Source organism: Muntiacus reevesi, chromosome 2, assembly GCF_963930625.1.
Source record: "Muntiacus reevesi chromosome 2, mMunRee1.1, whole genome shotgun sequence".
Lineage (NCBI taxonomy): Eukaryota > Metazoa > Chordata > Mammalia > Artiodactyla > Cervidae > Muntiacus > Muntiacus reevesi.
This window is the reverse complement of record NC_089250.1, coordinates 87,526,373-87,553,978: the sequence shown is the minus strand read 5'-3', so window position 1 is coordinate 87,553,978 and position 27,606 is coordinate 87,526,373. Positions and strand designations below refer to the sequence as shown.

At 43.3% G+C, this 27,606-nt stretch overlaps 1 protein-coding gene across 2 annotated transcripts in view; it reads left to right on the top strand.

Annotated features, from left to right (window-relative positions):
- Window positions 1-1,176: 1,176 nt before the first annotated feature.
- Window positions 1,177-27,606, top strand: part of KCNK1 (potassium two pore domain channel subfamily K member 1) — a 68,980-nt gene continuing 42,550 nt past the window's right edge. The window contains exon 1 of one of the 2 annotated variants that reach the window (XM_065919837.1): window positions 1,177-1,796. In XM_065919837.1, coding sequence (XP_065775909.1) covers window positions 1,442-1,796 — 355 coding nt within the window. In that variant the 5' untranslated portion in view covers window positions 1,177-1,441. The remainder of the gene's footprint in view (window positions 1,797-27,606) is intronic. The other variant, XM_065919836.1, reaches the window with a different exon arrangement.

Sequence of the window (27,606 nt, the reverse complement as noted above, 5' to 3'; positions counted from 1 at the left end):
TTATCCATCCCATATAAAATAGTTTGCATCTGCTAATCCAACACTCAGAATCTATCCCTCCCTCACACCCTCTCCTCCTTGGCAACCACAACTCTCCTCTGGCTGTGAGTCTGTTTCTGTTTCTAGATAAGTTCATTTGTGTCAAATTTTAGATTCCACATGTAAGTGATATCACATAGTATTCCTCTTTCTCTGACATGTCATTTAGTATGATAAACTCTAGTTGCATTCAGGTTGCTGCAAATAGCATTACTTCATTCCTTTTTAGAGACACCATAATGTATTTAACCATTCCTCTATTTTGGAACAGTTCAACTGTTCCTGACTCTTCATTATTTCATATATAATATAGATATACATTGTTTATATATCTATATATAGCCTTGTCTATAAATCTTTGCCTCCCAGGTTATTTTTTTCTTAGGACACATCATAGAGTCAGAGCACATAAACTCTTTCAGAACTCTTGAAACCTATCCTCAAAGGGCCTTTGTAAAAACAGTACACGGACTTTGACTCTAACCCACAGTAAGGGCGTTCCCTTGAAAAGAAATGTCACTTAGGAAAGCTCAGTTGCTTCTGGTAGTTGGCACATTGGGCCCTTTCTTCACTCTTTATGTTTTAAAGAATTCGGATTCAGAAGTGTGACGTCCAAAACTCTGCCTTACTCTTCAGGTTCAAGGTGCCTGCCGACCTTGAGATTCCGGGATTCCGGTATTTTCACCATCATCAGATTGCTCAATCCTTAGGCCAATAAAAGAAGATGGAAAGTATCCCAGCACTTGTTTTGTTGTGTCTGTGGCTTTGATTAAGAAGAAATAGGTGGGAAACTGTAGCTGGGGGCCAGGGGCTTGGGTGCGCAGCGCACAGCCCAGAGGTGTACACGCACCGACACCCATACACACACACACACACACACACACACACACACACACACACACACGCACGCACTGACCTTCAGCGCATAGCCTATAAATGTACAGCACGCACACTCCCTCCCTCCGTTCCTCCCAGCCCACCCGCGGTCCACTCTGGTGGCCGGGTGGGTGATGCCCGGCGGGTAGCTGCGGGAGCCCCGGGACCGGGCGAGAAAGGGCGGGGCTCCAAGAGCCCGGGGGGCGGAGCCCAGGGCGGGCGCTGCCAGGCAGCGCGCGCAGCCCCCAGCCCAGCCTCCAAGTTTGCCCGGCGGTTTGGGGCGACTCTCGGGTTACCTGAGCCGGTCACCACGTCAGCGCCACATCATCTGGGCCCTTTCTATTTGCAAGGAAACAGGAAAAGAAGGGAGCAAAAAGCTCTCCGGAACGGCAAGCCAATCGCGGGCAGCAGGCGCTGCGGGCAGAGCGCGCGCGCGGGCGGCGGGGCGGGCCGGAGGGGGCGGCGGGCATCCGGCAAGCGGCGGGCCGGTGTGCGGCGCGGGCCTCGCGGCCGGGCGGAGGGGAAGATGCTGCAGTCCCTGGCCGGCAGCTCGTGCGTGCGCCTGGTGGAGCGGCACCGCTCGGCCTGGTGCTTCGGCTTCCTGGTGCTCGGCTACCTGCTCTACTTGGTCTTCGGCGCCGTGGTCTTCTCGTCGGTAGAGCTGCCCTACGAGGACCAGCTGCGCCAGGACCTGCGCAAGCTGAAACGGCGCTTCCTGGATGAGCACGAGTGCCTGTCGGAGCCGCAGCTCGAGAAGTTCCTGGGCCGGGTGCTGGAGGCCAGCAACTACGGCGTGTCGGTGCTCAGCAACGCCTCCGGGAACTGGAACTGGGACTTCACCTCCGCGCTCTTCTTCGCCAGCACCGTGCTCTCCACCACAGGTAGGAGGCCCGCCCCGCGCCCCCAACCCCGGACCGGCCCTTCGATCCGCCCGCCCCCTTCCGCCCTCTGCCGCTGTGCCCTCCGGCGCTGCTCGCGGGGGACCGGCTCCGCGGCGCCGGAAGCCTGCGAGGTGGCCTCCCGGAGCTCTTGGATCGTGGTCCCTAGACCTTCGGCCTGGGCGGCAGCAGGAGTCCCCCTCCCTGGGCTGCTTTCTTTGGTTCTCGACAGTCTACCTCGAAATGCCCTCTTGGAGTCGTGCCGCCCTGGCGGTTGCTCGGTGAGGCCGGGGCTGATGGAAACTCTCGGGTGCTCCGAGGGCGCTCACCTTCCTCCCGCCCGCATCTGCGGGGGAAGGCTGCCGAACATTTAGCGCACTGAAGGGTCACTCTCCGGAGGCGGCCTGTCTTTTCCTGATACGGTGGTGTTTCGGCTCTTTTCTACGTGGGGGCCCTTTCAGGGTAAGCCGAGTGACATCATTCAGCTCTTCGCAGGTGACCTCTGAGCGCAAAGGCGGATCCGATTTCTTTTCGGAGCGGGAGGAGGGGTGAGGGAAAGGAGCATCCGATAGCCCGTGAGCAGGCAAAATGGGGGCACCCTGATTCAGCAGTTTTGGGGTTTTTTTCCCCCCCAACTTTTCGTGTCCGAGGCCACCCTTCAACTCCCAAGCACCACTTGGCTCGCGCGGCTCAGCTGGCAGCACATTCTCGAGCGGTGGGTGTCCTAGGGGCGGGAGAAGGCCGTCCCTCCGCCTGTGCCAGGTTGGGTGGAGAAGGCTGAGTGGTCCCAGCCACGGCTCAGTGGAGCACAAACACCTAAGAGGATTTGTTATCCATTGGAATTTGAACCCCGAAAGGTGGTCTCAACATCCAGCGCAGTCCCGCCTCTTCCAACATGAGATCAATTCTTTGAGCAATCCGTCGTGGCTTCCACAAGGTCACCGGCTTCCTAGTTGCCAGCGACGTCCTGGAACCTAATCCTTGTGATTTCCTGCCAGAGACGTGTGGTACCCCACCCCCACCTTTACAGGTGAAAGTACTTTGTGTTTCTCGGGCTCTTCCTTCTTCTCACCCCCTCTCGGCCTCTCGCGGTTTATTTCTCTATTTTATTTCTCTTGGGCTAAATCCAGTTGATTGTTCTGGTGATTATTTGGTAGTGAGTATTGGTAAGCCATCCAGGTATCCTGTAAAACAGTGAAAACAGTGATTCAAAAGTGTGGGGTGAATTACTAAACTGACTTGAATTTGCCCTGCAATAAACAGAAGTAGAATTCTAGTTTGTATTGTGACACTTTTTAAAAGTAGCCTTAAGGCAGACCTGTTATTTTACTTTTTAACTTTTCCAACACTCTTCTTTAGTAACCCCCCCCCCCCAGTTCTGCTTTCTTTGTCTTTCCTGGCTCTGTTCCCCAGAACTCAGGGTGCCTTTCCTTGGAATATGTGCTAAATTGGGAATCATTTTTTCCTCTGCAAAAGCAAGTGGTTTCACGGAGCTGCAGAAGATCTCCAACTGGGTCACAGTGTTGGGTAAATACTATGGAGAATGGTGATAACTTTTAGTCCTTTTTAAGTAACAGAGTAAGGACAGTGTTATGAGGAAAGGGACAGGTTTGCTGTTCCTGGGCAGCACACGTCCATCACTGACACAGCCCATGTACATCTCAACATCACGGGCACGTAGTTAAATGTCAAAAATATTAGTTTACATCTTGAACAGACTATTATTCCCCAGATTCCCTTCTGTCCCTTTTTGCAATTACAAAAATCCACAGTTCTTGTTAAAAAAAAAAAAAAGATGAGGAAAGATGTCTTATTATTGGTATTCAGATTGCATTGTAGTTCCTAAGAAAGTGTGTGTTCAGGCAAAACAAGAGTTCATTTAGGAAATCAGTGCAAGGAGCACTTAAGGATAAACAAGATGAAAAAGGATTGCCTCTTGGTTTGTAAAATTAGCAAAGCAATGAATTCTTGTCATTGATAAAATAGAATTTATTGATTCAAATAGAATTCTATTAAAATGTAGAATTGTATTCTGAATCAAAGATACTCTTCTCTTGGTTTTGTATTCACTCGTCCTTTGCTATGTTTGATGTTCCATGTGTTTACTGGTTTTGTAGCAGAGGATCAGGTGATTTTTAGAGTCAATACATTATACTTCCTTACCAGCAAAGTGTTTTCCAGAAAAGTACCGGGCAACTCAAATCAATTGGAATTGTGGTTTATGCTTTTCTTCAGGTAGATTTTTTTTAATTTTAATTTTTAAAATTTATTTTTTATTTTTGCTGTGCTAGGTCTTTTTTAAGGCTCTGGACTTAGTTGCCTCATGCTATGTGGGATCTTAGTTCCCTAATCAGGGATTGAACCCGCATCCCCTGCATTGGAAGGCAGATTCTTGACAACTTGTCCATCCCCTAGACATGCTGTAATTTTTTTTTTTTAACTCTTCCACCATAGTGGATGGCAACTCACAGAGATTATCATTATCAGTCAGTCAGTGTGGTCAGCTCTTGGCCTGACCAGAATGATAACAATTCCTGTTACAAAAATGTGGTTCTTGGTAGTCATCATCATAATACCGAACATGAACATTTTATGGCAGAACTTTGTCATCCCAGAAAGCACAAGCTTCCATTTCTGGAAATAAGTGGTCTGTTTGGAAGAAGCCTTGAGTTGATAATTCAGTCATGTTCTTCTCATTCTCTCCTTTGCCAAAGACTCTGAATAATTTCCAGAAAATCATTTAACATCTCTTTACTTCTTGATTAAAAAAAAAAGATATAGCAACGTCCACATAGAAATCATGAGGATGGAAGAAAGTACAGTTTCACTTTTTCAAAGGGAAGGAGATGTGGACTTAAATATACAGTCTAAAAGTTGAGAGTTATGTTTTACTTGGTGGGAGTTTTTAGGGCTTCAACCCCAGGAGACAACATCTCAAGTGACGGTGAGAGAGCTGCTCTGAGGAGGCAAGAGGGGGAGCCGGGTTATGTAGAAGTTTTGCAACCAAGGGCAGGTAGCCTTGAACATCAAAAGATTAATGCTGTGAATTAAAGGAAATTAAAGGAATTAAAGGAAAACCAGATATCTCAGGTTAAAGAATTTAGTGCTTTTCTAGGTATGGGAAGATTCAAGAGTCTGGGCTCACGGAAATCATTACTTTGATATGTACCTCATCTATCTTGGGCCAGTATCCTGTTCTCCTATCCTGAGAGGAGATAGATATTTCCTCACCATCTCACGATCCATGGTGGCTGCAGTGGCTGATGATGTCCTTGTTTACTGTTATGGCAGGAAAAATTCCATTTCTCACAGGTTATTTTAGATTCCGATATTTCCCACTTAGAACTTCCCAGGTGGTACAGTGTTAAAGAATCTGCCTGCCAGTGCAGGAGATGTAACAGACAGAGTTTGCATCCTTGGGTCAGAAAGATCCCCAGGAATAGGAAATGGCAACCCACTCCAGTATTCTTGCCTGGGAAATTCCATGGACAGAGGAGCCTGGCGGGCTACAGTCCATGGGGTCACAAAGAGTTGAACACGACTGTGTGTGTGCATGCAAGCACCTTGAGGTGATGCTTGGAGAGTGAAAAGTCACTTTTATTAAAGTTGTCTTTAGTAGCCAGATAAAATGATGATTGATCTCATTCATTCTTAAGAAGAGTTTGTCATGTCCGTTTACTATGATTTGCTTTTTTTAATAAAAATTTTATTTTTATTTTATTTAATAAAAATTTTAATAAAAACTTGTTTATCTGTTTGTTTATTTGGGTGTATCAGGTCTTAGCAGCACGTGGGGTTTTCTTTTCATCATGTGCGATCTTTTCCTGCTACCCATGGACTCTAGTGTGGCGCGTGGGCTCAGTAGTGCGGTATTTGGTTTTAGTTGCTCCTTATGTGGAATCGTGGTTCTTTGACCAGAAATCGAACCCTAGTCCCCTGCATTGCAAGGCAGCTTCTTATCCACTGGACCACTAGGGAAGTCCCACATTTGCTTCTTTATTCATTCCCCTAAACAGGGGTCTATCATGATGCTGGATGATGGAAATGCAGTTTTTTACGTACTTAACTAGAGCTATCACGACCTTTGCTGCTTTGTGAGCATGGGGTTCACACGATTGCTGAGTCCCCCTTTCTGCCATTGGTAGCATGCTGCCTTATCAGTGTTTATGAAGAGATGTTTTGAAACTTGTATTTAAAGAACTCAGAAAAGGAACTTAATTTACCTTGTTTTACAGTGGCCTTTGTTTTAGCCAGGTTGGTAGCATTGGTAGTTTTCAAAAAGAGAAAGAGGGAAAAGGTAATAGGAGATACTGATGGATCCTTAGTTTTCAAATTATTTTCAGAAGGAGAAATGTGTTATCACTAACAGCAAATACTTAATTGAGCTTTTAGAATAGAATAGGGATGGGTAAACTGTGACTTCTGGGCCAAGTCTGACTCACCACCTGCTTTTGTGTTTCCTGAGCTAAGAATGGTTTTTACATTTTCAAATAGCTTTCTAAAAAGTCAAAAGGAAAAAAGTACTTCCTGATCTGTTAAAGTTCTATGAAAACCACATCTAAGCATCCATAAACAAATTTTATGATGCACAGCCACACACCCATTTTCTTCTGTATTACGGTCGTTTTCCACCTACAGTGGCAGAGTTGAGTAGTTGTGACGGAAACCAGAGGGCTGCAGGACCTAAAATATTTACTGTCCAACCTTTTCTAGAAAGTTTGCTAACACCTGCTTAAAATAATGCTTGGAAGAAACAGTTCAGTCAGAGGAGTTCTAAGTGCCTGACTTCTTTTTAGAAAACTTTCTAGAAGACAGTTTAGCTCTTCAGGTTTCTTTGTGGTTTTTTAAGTGGTTTGCAACGTTTAAATTATGTACTGCCACCCACCGCCGTTTCTAGAACAAATGATTGTTTATTATAGGTTGTCACTAGTTTTGGTCAAATTTGTGACACTTTTTTTTTTTTAATGGTGGCAAGGTTACACTTCACATTGGGATTACCTTATTTAAAATGTGTGGTGAATCCTTATATTATGTCTAGAGAAGAATTGACAATAAGGAAGGGAATTCCACCAGAAACAAGCAAGAAAACTTATCAGTCAGAAGAGAGATCTGGCATCCCACATGCAGAAGTTTCCACTCTTTCTTCACAGGAAAGGCTTTGGCCTTGCTTCTGAGCCTTTATACTAATTCTAACAAATCCAGTGATCTGGGTTTCAAGCCTGTAACAGCTAAAGACAGGAAGGGCACAGCTCTAGGCAAACCTAAGTGAAAGGTCATGAAAAGGCATATACCTTATAAACCAGGGAAATAAAAGGATCCTGTATGCCAGGCAGTGTTTCCACGTATTACCTTTCGCCTATTGCCAGGAAGTGATGAGGTGTAGGTGTCATTATCCTCACTTTACAGAGGCTGAGGCAGAAGTTTTGCTTGAGTGACTTCTCTAACTAGGTCACAGAGCTAGAACTGATTGGCCTTGATTTGAATCCAGTTAGTCAGTCAGTCATGTCTGACTCTTCGGACCCCATGGACTGCAGCTCACCAAGCTCCTCTGTCCATGGAATTCTCTAGGCAAGGAATACTCTTACATTGCAGGCAGATTCTTTATCATCTGAGCCACCAGGGAAGCCCGTTGAATCCAGATGTGTCTGAATTAAGAACTTGAGTTGTACCTAGTCCGGTTTCCCCAGATTTGGAAGTCGAAGTCATCACCCCCATACTTCAACATGTATGTTTAGAGGTAGGGCCTTTAAAGAGGTAATGAAGTTAAAATGAGGAGCCAGTGAGGAGATGGCTGTCTATAAGCTGAGGGAAGAGGCCACAGAAGTAACCAACTTTGTAGACCCTTTGATCTTGGACTTCCAGCCCCCAGAACTGGGAGCAAATACATTTCTTGGTTTAAATCACCCAGTTTATGGTACTTTGTTGTGGTGGCCCCAGCAAACTAATATAGAATTACTCAGGTAATTATTTTTTAGTTGCATAAACAGAAATAACACCCCTCCCACAAGGAAATCAACCTTGAATATTCACTGGGAGGACTAAAGCTGAAACTCCAATACTTTGGCCACCTGTTGTGAAGAGCTGACTCACTGGGAAAGACCCTGATGCTGGGAAAGGTCAAGGGCAGGAGAAGAAGGGGACGACAGAAGATGAGATGGTTGGATTGCATCACTAACTCAATGAACATGAGTTTGAGGAAACTCTGGAAGATAGTGAAGGACAGGGAAGCCTCAAGTGCTACAGTCTATGGGATTGCAATGTGTTGGACATGACTTAGCAACTGAACAATACAAATACACGAGTACAAAGATAAATAATTTTTTAACTTATTTTTTTATTGAAGGATAATTGCTCTACAGAACTTTGTTGTTTTCTTGTTGTCAAACCTCAACATGAATCAGCCATAGGTATACATATACCCACTCCCTTTTGAACCTCCCTCCCAATCCTACTCCTCTATGTTGATACAGAGCCCCTGTTTGAGTTTCTTAGCCAGACAACGAAATTCCAGTTGGCTCTCTATTTTACATATGGTAATGTAAGTTTCCATGTTACTCTTTCCATACATCTTACCCCCTCCTCTCATCTCCCCATGTCCACAAGTCTGTTCTCTATCTCTGATTCTCTATTGCTGCCCGGTGAGTAAATTCTTCAGTATCATTTTTCTAGATTCTGTATATATGCGTTAGAATACGATATTTATCTTTCTCTTTCTGACTCACTTCACTCTGTATAATAGGTTCTATGTTCATCCACCTCACTAGAACTGACTCAAATGTCTTTCTTATATGTACTGCAGCTTCTTTACCCATTCATATGTTGATGGACATCTAGGTTGCTTCCATGTTCTAGCTGTTGGAAGTAGAGCTGCAATGAACAATGGGATACATGTGTCTTTTTCAGTTTTGGTTTCCTCAGGGTATAGGCCTAGGAGTGGGATTGCTGGGTCATATGGTGGTTTTATTCCTAGTTTTGTAAGGAATACCATCTTCCATAGTGGCTATATCAATTTACATTCCCACCAACAGTGTAAGAGTGTTCCCTTTTCTCCACACTGTCTTCAGCATTTATCGTTTGTAGACTTTTTGATAATGGCCATTCTGACTGGTGTGAGGTGATATCTCATTGTAGTTTTGATTTGCATTTCTCTAATAATGAGCAGTGTTGAGCATCTTTTCATGTGTTTGTCAGCCATCTGTATGTCTTTTTGGAGAAATGTCTATTTAGGTCTTTTACCCACTTTGTGATTGGGTTGTTTGTTTTTCTCGCATTGAGTTGTATGAGCTGCTTGTATATTTTGGAAATTAATCCTTTTTCAGTTGTTTTATTTGCTATTATTCTCTCCCATTCTAAGGGCTGTCTTTTCACCTTGCTTAGAGTTTCCTTTGTTGTGCAAAAGCTTTTAAGTTTAATCAGGTCCCACTTGTTTACTTCTGTTTTTATTTACATTACTCTATGAGAAACGCTGGGCTGGAAGACTCACAGGTTGGAATCAAGATTGGCGGGAGAAATATCAATAACCTCAGATATTCAGATGATACCACCCTTATGGCAGAAAGAACCTCAGATATTCAGATGATACCACCCTTATGGCAGAAAGTGAAGAGGAACTAAAAAGTCTCTTGATGAAAGTGAAAGAGGAGAGTGAAAGAGTTGGCTTAAAGCTCAACATTCAGAAAACCAAGATTATGGCATCTGGTCTCATCACTTCATGGCAAATAGATGGGGAAACAGTGTCAGACTTTATTTTTGGGGGCCCCAAAATCACTGCAGATGGTGATTGCAGCCATAAAAGTAAAAGACACTTACTCCTTGGGAGGAAAGTTATGACCAACCTAGATAGCATATTAAAAAGTAGAGACATTACTTTGTCAGCAAAGGTCCATCTAGTCAAGGCTATGGTTTTTCCAGTGGTCATGTATGGATGTGAGAGTTGGACTGTGAAGAAAGCTGAGCACCGAAAAATTGATGCTTTTAAACTATGGTGTTGGAGAAGACTCTTGAGAGTTCCTTGGACTGCAAGGAGATCCAACCAGTCCATCCTAAAGGAGATCAGTCCTGGGTGTTCATTGGAAGGACTGATGCTGAAGCTGAAACTCCAATACTTTGGCTACCTCATGTGAAGAGTTGACTCATTGGAAAGGACCCTGATGCTGGGAGGGATTGGGGTCAGGAGGAGAAGGGGACAACAGAGAATGAAATGACTGGACAGCATCACCAACTCAGTAGACATGAGTTTGAGTAAACTCCGGGAGTTGGTGATGGACAGGGAGGCCTGGCGTGCTGCGATTCATGGGATCTCAAAGAGTCGGACACAACTGAGCAACTGAACTGAACTGAGGAAGTGGATCATAGAGGATCTTCTTTTGATTTGTGTCAGCAAGTGTTTCTGCCTGTGTATTCCTCCAAGAGTTTTATAGTTTCTGGTCTTACATTTAGGTCTTTAATCCACTTTGAGTTTATCTTTGTGTATGGTATTAGAAAGTGTTCTAATTTCATTCTTTTACATGTAACTGTTGACTTTTTCCAGCACCATTTGTTGAAGAGGCTGTCTTTGCCCAAGAGGCTACTCTTGCCTCCTTTGTCAAATATAAGTTACCCATAGGTACATGGGTTTATTTCTGGGCTTTCTATCTTGTTCCATTGGTCTATGTTTCTGTTTTTGTGCCGGGACCATACTGTCTTGATGCCTGTAGCTTTGTAGTATAATCTGAAGTCAGGAAGGTTGATTCCTCCAGCTCCATTCTTCTTTCTCAAGACTGCTTTGGCTATTCAGGGTCTTCTGTGTTTCCATATGAATTGTGAAATTTTTTGTTCTAGTTCTGTGAAAAATGTCATTGGTAATTTGATAGGGATCACACTGAATCTGTAGATCGTGTTTGGTAGTGTAGTCATTTTCACAGTATTGATTCTTCCTACCCAGGAACATGGACTATGTCTCCATCTGTTTATGTCATCTTTGATTTCTTTCATTAATGTCATAATTTTATGTGTACAGTTCTTTTGTCTCCTTAGGTAAGTTTATTCCTAGATATTTAATTCTTTTTGTTGCAATGGTGAATGGGATTGATTCCTTAATTTTCTTAAAATCTTTCTGATATTTCATTGTTAGTATATAGAAATGCAAGTGATTTCTGTGTATTGATTTTGCATCCTGCAACTTTTTAAAATTCACTGATTAGCTCTAATAATTTTCTGATACTATCTTTAGGGTTTTCTATGTACAAATGGTGTCATCTATGTCAAATCTATGTCATCTGCAAATGGTGAGAGCTTTACTTCTTTTTTTCCAATCTGGATTCCTTTTATTTCTTTTTCTTCTCTGATTGCTGTAGTTAGGACTTCCAGAACTATGTTGAATAATAGTGATGGAAGTGGAAACCCTTGTCTTGTTCCTGATCTTAAGGGGAATGCTTTCAGTTTTTCACCATTGAGAATAATGTTTGCTGTAGACTTATCATCTACGGCCTTTATTATGTTGAGGTAGGTTCCTTCTATGCCCATTTTTTGAAGAGTTTTAATCATAAATGGGTGCTGAATTTTGTCAAAGGCCTTTTCTGCTTCTATTGGGATGATCATATGGTTTTTATCTTTCAATTTGTTAATATGGTGTGTTACATTTATTGATTTGCGTATATTGAAGAATCCTTGCATCCCTGGAATAAACCCAACTTGATCATGGTGTATGAGCTTTTGGATGTGTTGCTGAATTCTGTTTGCTAAAATTTTGTTGAGGATTTTTGCATCTATGTTCAACAGTGATATTGGCCTGTAGTTTTGTTTGCTTGTGTTGTTTTTGTCTGGTTTTGGTATCAGGGTGATGGTGGCCTTGTAGAATGAGTTTGGAAATGTTCCTTCCTCTGTAATTTTTTGAAAGAGTTTTAGAAGGATAGGCATTAATTCTTTTCTGAATGTTTGATAGAATTCTCCTGGGAAGCCATCTGATCCTGGGCTTTTGTTATTTGGGAGTTTTTGTTTTTTTTTTTTTAATCACAGCTTCAATTTCAGTGCTTGTAATTTGGCTGTTCATAATTTCTATTTCTTCCTGGTTCAGTCTTGGAAGATTGAACGTTTCTAAGAATCTGTCCATTTCTTCCAGGTTATCCATTTTATTGCCATATAGTTGTTCATAATAGTCTCTTATAATCCTTTGTATTTCTGCATTGTCTGTTGTAACCTCTCCTTTTTCATTTCTAATTTTGTTGATTTGATTCTTCTCTCTTTTATTCTTAATGAGTCTGGCTAAAAGCTTGTCAATTTTGTTTATCTTCTCAAAGAACCAGCTTTTAGTTTTATTTATCTTTACTGTTGTTTATTTCATTTCTTTTTCATTTCTTTCTGCTCAGATCTTTATGTTTTCTTTCCTTCTACTAATTTTGGTGTTTTATTGTTCTTCTTTTTCCAGTTGTTTTAGGTGTAAAGTTAGGTTGTCTATTCGATTTTTGTCTTGTTTCTTGAGGTAGGATTGTATTGCTGTAAACTTCCCTCTTAGAACTGCTTTTGCTGCATCCCATAGATTTTGAGTTGTCATGTTTTTATTGTCATTTGCTTCTAGAAATTTACTGACTTCCCTTTTGATTTCTTCAGTAACCTGTTGGTTATTTAGAAACATGTTGTTTAATCTCCATGTGTTTGTGTTTCTTACAGTTTTCTTCTTGTAATTGATATCTAGTTTCATTGCATTGTAGTCAGAGAAGATGCTTGATATGATTTCAATTTCTTAAATTTACTGAGGTTTAATTTGTGACCTAAGATGTGGTCTTTGAGAATGTTCCATGTGTACTTGAGAAGAAGGTGTCATCTTCTGCATTTGGATGGAATGTCCTAAAGATATCAATGAGATCCATCTCATCTAATGTATCTTTTAAGACTTGTGTTTTTTTATTCATTTTCTGTTTTGATGATCTGTCCCTTAGTGTGAGTGGGGTGTTAATGTCACCTACTATTTTTGTGGTACTGTCAATTTCTCCTTTTATGTCTGTTAGTGTTTGCCTTATGTATTGAGGTGCTCCTGTGTTGGATGCATAGATATTTACAATTGTCAGGTCTTCCTCTTGGATTGATCCCTTGATCATTATGTAGTGTCCTTCCTTATCTCTGGTAATCTTCTTTATTTTAAGGTCTATTTTGTCTGATATGAGGATTGCTACTCCAGCATTCTTTTGCTTCCCATTTGCATGGAATGTATTTTTCCATCCTCTCACTTTCAGTCTATATGTGTCTTTAGGTCTGAGGTGGATTTCTTGTAGACAGCATATATATGGGTCTGTTTTTTGGTATCCATTCAACCAGTCTGTATCTTTTGGTTGGAGCATTTAATCCATTTACATTTAAAGTAATTATTGATATATATGTTCCTGTTGCCATTTTCTTAATTGTTTGGGGTTGATTTTGTAGATTTTTTTCCTTCTCTTGTATTTCTTGGCTGTATAAGTCCCTTTAACATTTGTTGTAAAGCTGGTTTGGTGGTACTGAATTCTCTTTTTTTTTTCTGAATTCTCTTAATGTTTGTTTGTCTGGCAAGTTTTTTATTTCTCCATCAATTTTGAATGAGATCCTTGATGGATGTAGTAATCTTAGTTGTAGATTATTCCCTTTCAGTACTTTAAATATATCCTGCCATTCCCTTCTGGCCTGCAGAGTTTCTGCTGAAAGATCAGCTGTTATATGTATGGAGTTTTCCTTATATGTTACCTGATGCTTTTCCCTTCTGCTTTTAGTGTTACTTCTTTGTGTTTAGTCTTTGTTAGTTTGATTAATATGTGCCTTGGTGTGTTTCTCCTTGGATTTATCCTTTATGGGAGCCTTTTGCCTCTTGGACTTGATTGACTATTTTTTTCCATGTTGGGGAAATTTTCGACTATAATCTCTTCAAAAATTTTCTCATACCCTTTTTTTCCTCTTCTTCTGGGACCCCTGTAATTCGAATGTTGGTGCGTTTGATATTGTCCCAGAGGTCTCTGTGACTATCCTCGTTCTTTTCATTCTTTTTACTTTATTCTGGTGTTCAGAAGTTATTTCCACCACTTTATCTTCCAGCTCACTGATTCGTTTTTCTGCTTCAGATATTCTGCTATTGATTTCTTCCAGAGTATTTTTAATTTCAGTCACTGTGTTGTTTGTCTCTGTATGTTTATTCTTTACTTCTTCTAGATCTTGTTAATTGATTCTTGTATTTTCTCCATTTTGTTTTCAACGTTTTTGATCATCTTTACTACCATGATTCTGAATTCTTTTTCAGGTAGTTTGCCTATTTCCTCTTCGCTTATTTGGACTTCTGTGTTTCTAGTTTGTTTCTTCATTTGTGTAATATTTCTCTGCCTTTTCATTATATATATATGTTGTTGTTGTTTTAAGTTATTTTGTTTGAGGTCTCCTTTTCCCAAGCTTCTAGGTTGAATTCTTTCTTCCTTTTGGTTTCTGCCCTCCTGAGGTTGGCCCAGTGGTTTGTGTAAGCTTTGTATAGGGTGAGATTTATGCTGAGCTTTTGTTTGTTTGTTTTTACTCTGATGGGCAAGATTGAGTGAGGTGGTAATCCTGTCTGCTGATGATTGGGTTTGTATTTTTGTTTTGTTTGTTGTTTAGATGAGGCATCCTGCACAGGGTGCTACTGGTGGTTGGGTGATGCTGAGTCTTCATTCAAGTGGTTTTCTTTGTGTGAGTTCTCACTATTTGATACTCCCTAGGGTTAGTTAGTCTAGGGTCTTGGAGTCAGTGCTTCCACTCCAAAGCCTCAGGGCTTGATCTGTGGTCAGGATCGAAGATTCCACAAGTGGTTTGTTATGGCATTAAGTGAGATTAAAACAAATACTCCCAAATGAAAAACTAAAGAAACGCAAACAAATGGCAGTTACAAAATCAGGCAAATAGTAATTAAAATAATGGAATATATGCATATACATATACACCCATAAGCAAAGTCAAAACAGTCCAACAAAAATAAAGTGCAGTACATTGATGCATCAAACAGAGAAATCAAAAATTATATCCACTAGTTAAGAACAAAACTAAAGCACAAATCCAAAAACAAAAATAAAGCAAAGTGCCAAGTGAGGAATAAAGCAATGAAAACAAAACTAACAAATATGTTGAGAGGAAAGGAAAGAAAGAAAAGAGAGAAAGAATAAATATGCAAAGTTAAATAGAGGTAGATGAAGAAGATTTATATACATTAAAGATTAACTGCAAGGGGAAAAGTACAGTGGGAAAGGTAAACAAAGAAATAGATGTAGAAAAAATATAATAGGTTTAAAAAATTAAAATTATAAAAAAGAGAAAAGAAAAAAATGGAAAACTCCACAGAACTGCAAAAGCCCAACATAGAGGCACATGTTTATAACAACAATAAAAATTGTATCTGAATATACACATATACATGTACACCCATAAGCAAAATCAAAACTGTCCAACAAAAATGAAATACAATAGACTGACCCAGCAAACAAAGGAAACCAAAAATTATACCTACCAGTTAAGAACAAAACTAAACTAAAGCACAAAGTGGAAAATGAAACTAAAGCAAGGTGCCAAGTGGGGAATAAAATGATGAAAATAAAACTAACAAATATGTTAAGAGGAAAAGAAAGAAAGAAGAGATGTGCAAAGTTAAACAGAGGTAGATAAAGAAGATTTATATACACTAAAGTTTAACTGCCAGTGGAAAAGAATAGTAGGAAAAGCAAACAAAGGAATAAATATAGAAAAAAATAAGAGTTAAAACTTAAAGAGAAAGAAAGAAAAAAAAAAAAAAGGAAAATTCCACAGAGCTGCAAAAGCCCAACACAGAGGCAGAGGTTTATAACTACAATAAAAATGTGACTGCGGGGGGGGGGGGGGGGGGGGGGGGGAGAAAAAGCTCAAAAGCTTAATTAGATTTCATAGTGCCAAGAAAATCGACAACTACAACAGAGGGGGAAAGAAAAAGGAAAAAAAAAAAAATCCAAAAGAATCTACAGAACAAGTGAAAACATAAGAATAATAAATGTTTTTTCCTGAGTCACTGCTGTCAGAGTCCGTTCCCTCGCTGGGAGTCACCGTCCACCTCACCTCCCCAGGATGCCCTCCGACACTGTGCTGGTCTCTGGACCTGCTGTGGGGGCCGCTCAGGTTCTAACCTGGTCCTGCTCCTGTGTGTTCTTGCCTCTAGCGCCCACAGCTGTCAGAGCTAGTGCGTTTTCTTTTGTGGGAGCTCTCAATGTCCTTTTACCTATTCCACATATAAATGTTTAGTTGTTTAGTTGACCATGTGGATTTAATCTGCAGCTTGTACAGCTGCTGGGAAGGTTTTGGGTCTTCCTTAGCCACGCTGCGCCTGGGTTTCAATTGTGGTTTTATTTCCGCCTCTGCATGTGGATTGTCCACTGGGGTTTAGCTCCTGAGGCTACCCTGGAAGACGTTGGTTTGGCCAGGTGTGGAGGTGGTGCAACTGCTTGGGTCACAGGGGTTCTGGCAGCACCAGGTACTCGGGGCGGGGGGGGGGGGTTGGCGGCTAGGGCAGCAGGAAGTATAGTGCTCTAGAAGGGTATGGCAACCAGTGTTGGCCAATGCACTCCAGTATTCTTGCCTGGAGAACCCCCTGACAGAGAAGCCTGGCAGGCCACAGTCTACAGGGCTGCAAAGAGTTGGACACGACCTAAGTGACCCTGTGAGCATAGACGCAAGGTGTTTTTTTGTTGCCTGTGGCAGCTCTGCATGAAGGTGGTGCAGCTGCCTGGCTTTCGGGGACCCTGGTGGTGCAGAGTGTGCAGGGACACGGACTGCCTCTGCTGCAGGAGTTATGGCCCTTTTTTCGTGCCTCTTGTAGCTGGTGATCAGAAGGCCTCTTTGGCCAGTCTTTCTCTGCAGCTCCTGCCCCGTTCAGGCACTTAGAGGGCTCCCTTGAATGGGGTCCTTCTCTGTTGTTCCGCGCATTAGGCCCATAGAGGGCCCCCCCCCCCCGGCTGGGGTCCTGCTCTGTAGTTCAGTGCATCAGGCACTTAAAGAGGCACCCTGGGTGGGGTCCTACCCTGCAGTTCTGTGTTGGCGTGTGGGGAGAGAGGCTATGGTGATGGCTCCATCGCCTACGCATGACTCAGCAATATCGCCTTGCTTCCATGGCTGCCCCGCTTTCCTCCACCGGCATTTCCCACCACAGTCTCCTCCTCACATCCCTCAATCCATCTCTCCACAGTCAACAGCAGCCCTCGCCCTGGGATTGCTCCACACTCCCTAAACTCCAGCTCCCAACCCTTGTGCCTTCCAGGGGATCTGCGTCCCTGTCCGGCATATGCATGGCTGCCGCACGGACTGTCTGATTCTCATTCCATTTAGGCTGCCACAGATCAGCTGTTTCATCTCAACCTTAAGTGTTTCTCTTCTGACTCGGACAGTTGCCCCGATGTGGGGGTCGGACCCCAGCTTCCGTTCCCCCACCTGCTGAGGGCAGGTCCAGTCCTACTAACACTCCTGTTTCCCCCTTAGTTCCTTCCTCCTACTGAGTTTTGCGTGGTTCTGTATACTCTTTTCCACTGGTCAGGTACACCTGTCCGCTCTCGGCTGCTGTTCTGCGTGCACTTCTGTGTCTGAAGGTGTCTTCCTGATGTATCCACGGAGAGAGATGTGCTGCACATCCACCTCCTCCTCCGCCATCGTGTTCTCCCTCAGAAATAACTTTTAATGTCCTTAGTATTTTGGCCAACATTTTCATATGCTTGGTTTGGACATCCTTGTTTTATTATAGAACACAGTCTAGTAATTGATAGAATTGAAATATATTGAATTGATTATTGAAATCGCAAGAACAATACTACAACATGCTTAAGAAAGCAGAGAGGCATGTGATAAATTTTAGAAATATTTCCACCCAGGGATGATCAAAGAGTAGATACTAGTTTTTAATGTGTAAACCCAGGTCTGTCTATAGAATATCAGTCCTTTAGTATTTTTTTCAAGACTATAAATCTGCTATTATCGGTACCTATTTTATGACACCTGGGACATACTGTTATGGTCATAAATGACCGTATCTTTAAAGAAATGATGTGTTGCTTTTATGACCTAACTGCACATCTTGTGAAGAATACAATCTTCAGTTTTTCCAGTTGCCTCGGCGGAAGTCTGATTCGGGCACGTGGTTTTATGGCGCCGCTTGTCAGATGACAGTTGGGGCAATGCACCTGTTGTGTGTGGAGGAGGAGCATGCTGGAAGGTTGGAGCAAGTTGAATCTCTGATGCTCAACTGTTTGGGCCCATAGCAACGTCCACTTCACATAGGTTGACTCCCTGCAATGTGGTTTCAAGCATAGAGATGAATCATCCACACTGTATCTCTCCTTGGCTGAGTGTCTCTCCCCTGAGTGTCCCGGGCTAGATTTGTCCTCAAGAGACGTCATCTTATCCTGCTGCTGCTGCTGCCGCTGCTAAGTCGCTTCAGTCGTGTCCAACTCTGTGCGACCCCATAGACAGCAGCCCACCAGGCTCCCCCGCCCCTGGGATTCTCCAGGCAAGAACACTGGAGTGGGTTGCCATTTCCTTCTCCAATGCATGAAAGTGAGAAGTGAAAGTGAAGTCGCTCAGTCGTGTCCGACTCTTAGTGACCCCACGGACTGCAGCCCACCAGGCTTCTCTGTCCATGAGATTTTCTAGGCAAGAGTACTGGAGTGGGCTGCCATTGCCTTCTCTGTCATCTGATCCTAGCTGTGGCCAAATTCATGAAATACTGAGATGCTTTGCTTCTCCGTCGACTGTGTCATCACACTGCCTGTTACTGGCGGGAGACAAAGGCTCTCTCTCTTCTGAAAAGCAGACAGCTTTGAAGGTGTCTTCTTCACCCCATGATGTTTCTTTTTCTCTCTGGGACTCAGCTGGTGCTCTGACTTTCTTTGTTTCTTCAGGATGGATTCCTTGTCTTTAGAGTTGGTGGCCACTCTGTGTCAGGGCAGGGCCATGCTCCTAACCTGAGGCTAAAATGGAGAAGCGGGGGAGGTTGTCAGATTTCCTGTTTCATATTTTCAACAAATATAAAAACTATAGTTTTCAAAAAAGATACCACATTTTTGCTTGACTCTCCTAGGTTTCTCCTTGCTCTTTTCTGGTATATTTCTTTGTTTGATCATTTAAGTCAGGATAGCGGAAGTATAATTTATATATGAGAAAGTATATCCTTTTTTAAAAACTGGAGTATAATTGCTTTACAATGTTGTATTAATTTCTGCTGTATCACAAAGTGAATCAACTATATGTATACATATATCCCCTCCCTCTTGGACCTCCCTCCCATCCCAGCCTCCATCCCATCCCTTTAGGTCATCACAGAGCACCCGGCTGAGCTTCCTGCAGGCTATCTATTTTACACATGGTAGCATTTATTTGTCATTCCCAGTCTCCCAGTTTGTCCCACCCTCCCTCTCCCTGCTGTGACAATATGTCTGTCCATATGAGAAAATATATTTTTTAAGTATATATATAGGGCTTCCCTCATAGCTCAGTTGGTGAAGATCCCCCTGCAATGCAGGAGACCCCATTTCAATTCCTGGGTCAGGAAGATCCACTGGAGAAGGGATAGGCTGCCCACTCCAGTATTCTTGGGCTTCCCTGCTGGCTCAGCTGATAAAAAATCCGCCTGCAATGTGGGAGACCTGGGTTAGATCCCTGAGTTAGGAAGATCCCCTGGAGAAGGGAAAGGCTACCCACTCCAGTATTCTGGCCTGGAGAATTCCATGAACTGTGTAGTCCATGGGGTCATAAAGAGTCAGACATGACTGAGCGACTTTCACTTCCACTTTTAAGTATATAGCTATATGGTGGGAAAATGCAGACAGCTGTGTACTTTAAAAGGATATCTTCCCATTTGTATGGACATGTGACATGGGGGAAAGGGAGGGTGGGAAGAGCTGAAAGTTTAGGATTTTCTCACCAGGGCCGTCCCAGGTGGCGCCAATAGTAAAGAACCTGCCTGCCATTGCAGGAGACATAGGAGACACAGGTTCCATCCTTGGGTTGGGAAGATCCCCTGGAGAAAGAAATGGCAACGCACTTCAGTATTCTTGCCTGGGGAATTTCATGGACAGAGGAGCCTGGCAGGACTACAGTCCATGGAGCTGCAAAGTGCTGGACACCGCTGAAGCAGCTTAGCATGCACACACGCCTTTGTTATGCCTGTGTGTGTGTGTGTGTGTGTGTGCGTGCGTGTGTGTTTGTGATGATCATTTTCCTACCAACATAATCAAGATACAGAATACATCCATCATCCTACAATTTCTTTATGCCCTTTTGTATTTACTTTCTTCTACCCAAAGTCAGAAACTGGCAACTACTTTGCTTTATCTCTTCTAGAATGTCATATAGATGAAGTTATATGGTATGCCAAAAAAAGTGCAGCAGGGGTTGGAGGTTTAGAGGGGTTGTATCTGAAAGGATTGTATGGTTTTTCTGCTTGAGCACAAATCAGACCAGCAGGGCTTGTCTGTTATTTTTTTTTTTTTTTTTTATAGCTGTGCTCATGTTTCCCTTCTAGATCTTATGAAACAGAATCAGTTCTTATATTAAAGAGATTAATTGAGTTCTGTTAGAATGGGTAGTGTTTTTTAATTGGCTTCCATATGCTGAATCCCAGATCAGAGTCCCACTGTTCGCCTTAACTACTTGGGCTCACGTTGACTTGTTCTGTGAAACCAAAGTCTGCCCTCTGAAGTCTGGGTGGATTGTTACCCGGTGATGAGATTTAAGCAGAAAGCTTCTAGGGGACTCAGAGACCCAATTCACACAGTGTCAGTGTGACCCACCCACTGACTGGTGGGTGGGTGCAGAGCAGAGACAACAAAATCACTCATAATTTTAGAAGGTGCTAATTTTCCTTTCTCTTGAGTGTCACCCGTAGATTACACATGAGAATAAGAGTTGGAGTCTCTGATGATAATGTCTGGCCTTTGATGCTGTGGTGCCTCCATGAACCAAGTTAAGCTGTTTAATTAGGTCAGTGCCTCAGCAGCCCCTGGTTTATTTGGATCTTCTAAAACCAAACATGCCTGACTGGTGAGCCTTCTGCTTCCTGGCTCTCAGTGTGTGTGTGTGTGTGTGTGTGTGTACATGTGCGTACATGTGTATATGTGTACCACCGTCTATCTGAGTCTTACCACCTGGTACTGACATTTGTTTTCCTCTCTGACCTCCCCCAAGTGCTGTCTTGAGGATAAGCACATCCTCAGGCTGCTTTGCATCCCCAGCCTCAGTACGTCCTCAGGAAATAGCAGCCCATTCTGGTCTTCTTGCCTGGAGACTCCCATGGGCAGAGGAGCCTGGTGGGCTACAGTGACTTAGCAGCAGCATGTGCAATTTAAGGCACATGCATCAGAGCCTGTTTCCTCTTCTGGAAAATGAGGAGGGTTCTAAAGATATTTCAAGAGACCTTAGATATAATCTTGTTGCCTTAATGGGGAAACTGAGTCCTAAATAACTTGAGTGCTTTAATAACTTTTGAAGTTATTCATATTGTTGACTGAAAAGTTTTGCAACATCTAAAAGTTGAGAATTGTGTTTTGTTTTTTTTTTATTAGTTGGAGGCTAATTACTTCACAACATTTCAGTGGGTTTTGTCATGCATTGATATGAATCAGTCATAGAGTTACACGTATTCCCCATCTCGATCCCCCCTCCCACCTCCCTCTCCACCCGACTCCTCTGGGTCCTCCCAGTGCACCAGGCCCGAGCCCTTGTCTCATGCATCCCACCTGGGCTGGTGATCTGTTTCACCATAGATAATATACATGCTGTTCTTTCGAAACATCCCACCCTCACCTTCTCCCACAGAGTTCAAAAGTCTGTTCTGTACATCTGTGTCTCTTTTTCTGTTTTGCATATAGGGTTATCGTTACCATCTTTCTAAATTCCATATATATGTGTTAGTATGCTGTAATGTTCTTTATCTTTCTGACTTACTTCACTCTGTATAATGGGCTCCAGTTTCATCCATCTCATTAGAACTGATTCAAATGAATTCTTTGTAATGGCCGAGTAATATTCCATGGTGTATATGTACCACAGCTTCCTTATCCATTCATCTGCTGATGGACATCTAGGTTGTTTCCATGTCCTGGCTATTATAAACAGTGCTGCGATGAACATTGGGGTGCACGTGTCTCTTTCAGATCTGGTTTCCTTGGAAACTATAAGCAAGGTGAAAAGACAGCCCTCAGATTGGGAGAAAATAATAGCAAATGAAGAAACAGACAAAGGATTAATCTCAAAAATATACAAGCAACTCCTGAAGCTCAATTCCAGAAAAATAAATGACCCAATCAAAAAATGGGCCAAAGAACTAAACAGACATTTCTCCAGAGAATTGTGTTTTATTCTGTGGTCATATTGAGGACTTAAAGCCTGGGGCACAGTATCTCAGATAACTGATAGACTGTTCTAAAAGAGGAACCAGGATATAAGGGAGTTTTTGCAACATAGACCAGGTGGTCAGAACATCAAAAAGTTACCATTAATTAAGGAAAAGCAGACATCTCAGGTTAAGGAATTTAGTGCTTTTCTGTGTATGGAAGGATGCACAAGTCTGGGCTCATTGAAACCGTTCCTTTGATTCCGATCTCAGTTCTCTGGGGCCAGCATCCTGTGCTTCTTTCTAACCTAGAATCACCTCCAGGGTGCAAGGTTGGGCGGCTGTAACTGATGGCTTGATGGCTGCAGCAACCTTTGTTTACTGATATGTAGCAGGCAACATTTTTTACCCACAATACAAAAGCAGTTGTATTATAATATTGTACCTATGATAATATTGTATCTTAGGTCTACTCAGTGCCCTGTGAAGGGCCTTAGGTTATCTATAGGAAAGACAAGGGGATTCTTCACCCAGAGTTTTTTATTTAGTTTCTTGGGGGTTTTTTGGCTGTGCTAGGTCTTTGTTGCAGCTCTCAAGCTTTCTCTAGTTGGAACACAGGCTTAGTTGCCCCGCTGCGTGTGGGATCTTAGTTCCCCAACCAGGGATCAAACCCACATCTCCTGCATTGGGGATCTTGCCTTCCTAGATGTGTCTGTCTAGCAGGGGGAGAAATGCAGGAAACAAGATAACTGAAATACATAGCACTTACTGTGGGGAAAATCTAAGGAGAGACATTCTGCAGCAGAGGAAACCAGGGTGCAAGGGAGCGTGGGTTAGTGTGCACTTCAGGTGGAGTGGGGCCTAGGAAAGGTGGTCTTTGATGAGGAAGCCAAAAAAAGCCTTACCGAGGAGATGGCCTTTGAGTAAAGAGCCGAAGGAGGTGGGAGGGCATTATACAGCTATTTGGCGAGCTGTGTTCCAGGACCAGGTCCCCATGTTGGAGGGGCTGGAAGCCACTGTGACCGGAGCCCAGTGCACGGGGAGTGATGGTGCACATGGTGAAGGATGTCATGTTACTGTTTAATCGCCAAGTCGTGTCCAGCTCTTGTATCCCCAGAGACTGTCGTCCGCCAGCCTTCTCTGTCCATGGGGTTTCTTTCCTAGGCAAGAATACTGGAGTGAGTTGCCATTTCCTTCTCCAGGGGATCTTCCCGACCCAGGGATCAGACCCATGTCTTCTGCACTGGCAGGTGGATTCTTGGCCACTGGGCCACCACAGAAACCCTGGAGGATGTCACAGGCCACTGCCAAGCCTCGGGCTGTTCTCTCAGCGAGATCGAAAGCCCTGGGAGATTTTGAGCAAAGGGTGGCAGAGGTCAGTGGTGAGAGTGGTTGGAGTTCGTGCACCTATCGATAATAGAACCAAGAGGGTTTGCTGATGGATCGGGCATGATTTGTGAGACAGAGTGGTCAAGAGGGACTCCAGGGTTTTCGATCTGAGCCCCTGACCATATGGAGACGGAAGGAAAGCCGGGGAAGGATTAGGTGTTGGCCTGCTGAACTTGAAATCCCTCCTGGTGTCCAGGGGTCTCCAGGAAGCATGCTTTCACCCCAGCATGGTGGTCCTGGGGAGACTGTAACTGTGTTTGCTCAGTGGGCCGAGATTTCCACACACGTCCTTTATCTGATGACAAGAGGTTGAGGACTTGCAAGGGGTGATATCTGAACTTGTCCTTGAAGGAGAGAGAGTATCCTTAAATAGAAAAGAGGAAAAAAACCTCAGATTGAAAATGTGAATTCTTGTGAAACAGATCACCAGCCCAGGCTGGATGCATGAGACAAGTGCTCGGGCCTGGTGCACTGGGAAGACCCAGAGGAATTGGGTGGAGAGGGAGGTGGGAGGGGGAATCAGGATGGGGAATACATGTAAATCCATGGCTGATTCATGTCAATGTATGACAAAAGCCACTACAATATTGTAAAGTAATTAGCCTCCAACTGATAAAAATAAATTGGGGGAAAAAAAAAGAAGATGTGAATTCTTTAGGCTGAGTTGCCCTTTGATGATTGCATTTAACCTTAGTTAATGCAATGTACTTCAACCTCCAGGCTAGGAAAGAGCATCTAAATTATTATAATGTTTTCTTTTTTTTTTAATTTATTTGTTTTCTATTTTAGTATTGCATGTGCATGTGGAAAATGGGGGTGGGGCAGAAGAATTTGCTTCTTATTTTCTTAGGTTTAACGATAGTATATTTAGTACTTGGTAATAGTTCAATGTAAAATTTACGTTATGTATTTTCAAAGAAACAACACATACAATGTACAATCTTCAGTACTTTTTTTTTTTTTTTAGGAGCAGCTAACATCAAAGTTAGATGATGTTAACTAACATCAAAGTTAGATTATGTTAACTGACAGTCAACTCCCAGTCTTGTTTTTGCTAGTCAAGGCTGTGGTTTTCCCAATAGTCATGTATGGATGTGAGAGTTGGACTATAAGAAAAGCTGAGTGCTGAAGAATTGATGCTTTTGAACTGTGGTGTTGGAGAAGACTCTTGAGAGTCCCTTGGACTGCAAGGAGATCAAACCAGTCCATCCTGAAGGAAATCAGTCCTGAATATTCATTGGAAGGACTGATGTTGAAGCTGAAACTCCAATACTTTGGCCACCTGATGTGAAGAGCTGACTTATTTGAAAAGACCCTGATGCTGGGAAAGATTGAAGGTGGGAGGAAAAGGGGACAACAGAGGATGAGATGGTTGGATGGCATCACCAACTCAATGGACATGAGTTTGAGTAAACTCTGGGAGTTGGTGATGGGCAGGGAGGCCTGGCATGCTGCAGTCCTTGGGGTCACAAAGAATCGGACACAACTGAGCAACTGAACTGAACTGAACATCAAAGTTTCTGTTCTATCAAAGTTACTAGGTCGTTTCTGTTTTTAGGAAGTAAATAAGAAAAACATGATTTCCCACCCACCACCCAGGGATCTAGACATTTTAGAAGTCTTATCAGCTTCAAATAAACACATTTACAGTTTGTAACAGATGGGAAAATTATCATGTGACTCTGAAAACCACTTAAGTAATTTTCACTTTTTCAGAGTATTTTGTTTTTTATGTTTACTGAATTACCACTCGAAATGATCCCATTTGTATAACATAGCTCCCTGCTCATGACTGATCCTGGTCTAAGTATCCTTTTCTTTTTCTCAAAAAAAAAAAAAAAAAAAAAATTTTTATGTCTCCTTCACTTGTGCATAGCAGGAAGGAAAGTGGAAAGTTTGAAACTAGAATTAAAAGGTTAAAACAGTCTTGTAACTTCAATTCTTCAAATATTTGAATACCAGTTGCCAAGGCATTGAATTATTTAAAGACTGGTTAGGTGGATTACGTTAATTAAAGCAGCAGGAGAGGCTGTTCCACGGCTGCCTGGGTATCAGACGCCCCACTGAAAAGTTCTGGAGCCCCCACGTCACGACCTACCCGCCCCCAGTGCTCTGACATGAGCCAGGCAGCAAGACAGCCCCCGGCCGGCGACACAGATGCAGCGCCCGGCGGGGTGTGCAGAGCCCGCCCTCACCCCCACCAGGGGGACTGGCAGTCTGCCACTCCTGTGCCCCATTGCCATGATGCATCTTGTGTTTAAAGATGGAGAGCAAGGATGAAACTGAAATTAACAACAGCAGCGACAAAAATGCGAACTCCTGTTAGTAGTTTATGGAACACGATCTAAATCTGCATTTGTTCTCGCGGCTCTGGCTGAACACCTGTGACTCGAAAAAATCATCTGAAAGAAGCTAAAAAGACACATTTGCCACCTGAATTTCCTCTCTTACTTCAGTCACAACTGAGTTTGGTGTGTTGATCGTTGCTGGCCATCCCCTGCCCTCTCAGGGCTATTTTCATGCCACCCAGGGCTGGTGGGGGGAGTATGTGTCCAGGAGTCTCTCTTGCTGACCCGGTGTGGCCCTCTGCAGTGTCCACATGGCCAGCCAAGGGCAGTGTTCCTCCTAGTCGCGAGCAGGGCTGGCTTTCCCTCACTAGCCTGGGGAGTGGAGCTGTGGAATAGGATTGTCCTCAGTGGTACCAGACTGAATTAATATGACAGAGTGTAGAGTGATGAGTGAAAAAGTGAGAATCACGAATTATTTAATATTTTTAGGATTTTTCAGATGTAATGAGTGACTCAATATAGACTTCAGTCAATGTTACTTAAAGTGTTCTTTGAAGAACTTTAAAAAGTGAGCCGAGGGGCTTGAGTAAAAGGTGATGGGTTGGGTGGTGTAAAAACCTTGATCAGGAGAACAGAAGGAGTCATTGTTAGCAGGAATCCATTGATGATTTCTCCAGAGGTCAGTTGTTTCTCTGTGCAGTGAAGGGACTAAGCTTCTCCTCCTGCTCTGAAGTCCTGTATGGTCCTAGGTCTTGGGAGTGTCTACTGCATGCTTATATACCACGCCCCACATATGGAGCCACATACAAATCCTAAAAGTCAGGACCGCTCTGGTGGTCCAGTGGTTAAGACTTTGCCTTCCAGTGCATAGGGTGCAGGCTCAGTCCCTGGTTGGGCAGCTGAGATCCCACATGCCTTAGGGCCAAAAATCCAGAACATAAACAATAGAAGTAACATTGTAAGAAATTCAGTAAAGACTTAAAAAAAGATCTTAAATGGTCCACATCACACACACAAAAAAATCTTAATCCAGGACATAAACAATAGAAGTAACATTGTAAGAAATTCAGTAAAGACTTAAAAAAGATCTTAAATGATCCACATCACACACAAAAAATAATCTTAAGAAAGAAAAAAGACTTAAAAGGGATAACCACTGATTTCACAAAGCCTGCAGCCCAGCTACAGAGGCAAAACTCAAACATAAAACCTTCAGGGAGCCATACTGGTGTAGACACCTAACTACTGAACTGGGTGGGCCCCTGGGGGCATCTGGGCTTCCCCAGTGGCTCAGCTGTAGAGAATCGCCCTGCAATGCAGAAGCCACAGGAGTTGCCGGTTTGATCCCTGGGTTGGGCAACCTACTCCAGAATACTGGCCTGGAGAATTCCATGGACAGAGGGGCCTGGTGGGCTACAGTCCATAGAGTCAGAAAGAATCGGAGATGACTGAGCAACTTAGCATGCATGCACACTGGGGGCAACTGCAAGATTCTGCGGAGAACAGGGTGGGCTCATGTGTTCAGAGGAGCCTCATGCAGGTGACCGAGATGAACAAGCATGTTGTGTGGCAGAGGAAAGGGGACTCAGAAGGAAAGGCGTGTGTGCTGAGTGCAGGTCCAACGGGGCGCTGAGCCTGGCCTTCAAGAGAGTGTGGTGGCCAGTCTCTCCCAGTCCAGAGCCATCTGTGGGCGAGGCGCTGAGGACTGCAGGTGGAGGCAAGAGCCTCACATGTGAGAAGCCGACTTTGCTCTGAACTCTGGGGGTTAATCGGGAGCCGCTGCAGGTTCCTGAGCCTGCGCTATGATGAACAGCCTGGTCTGCAGACTGGCCTA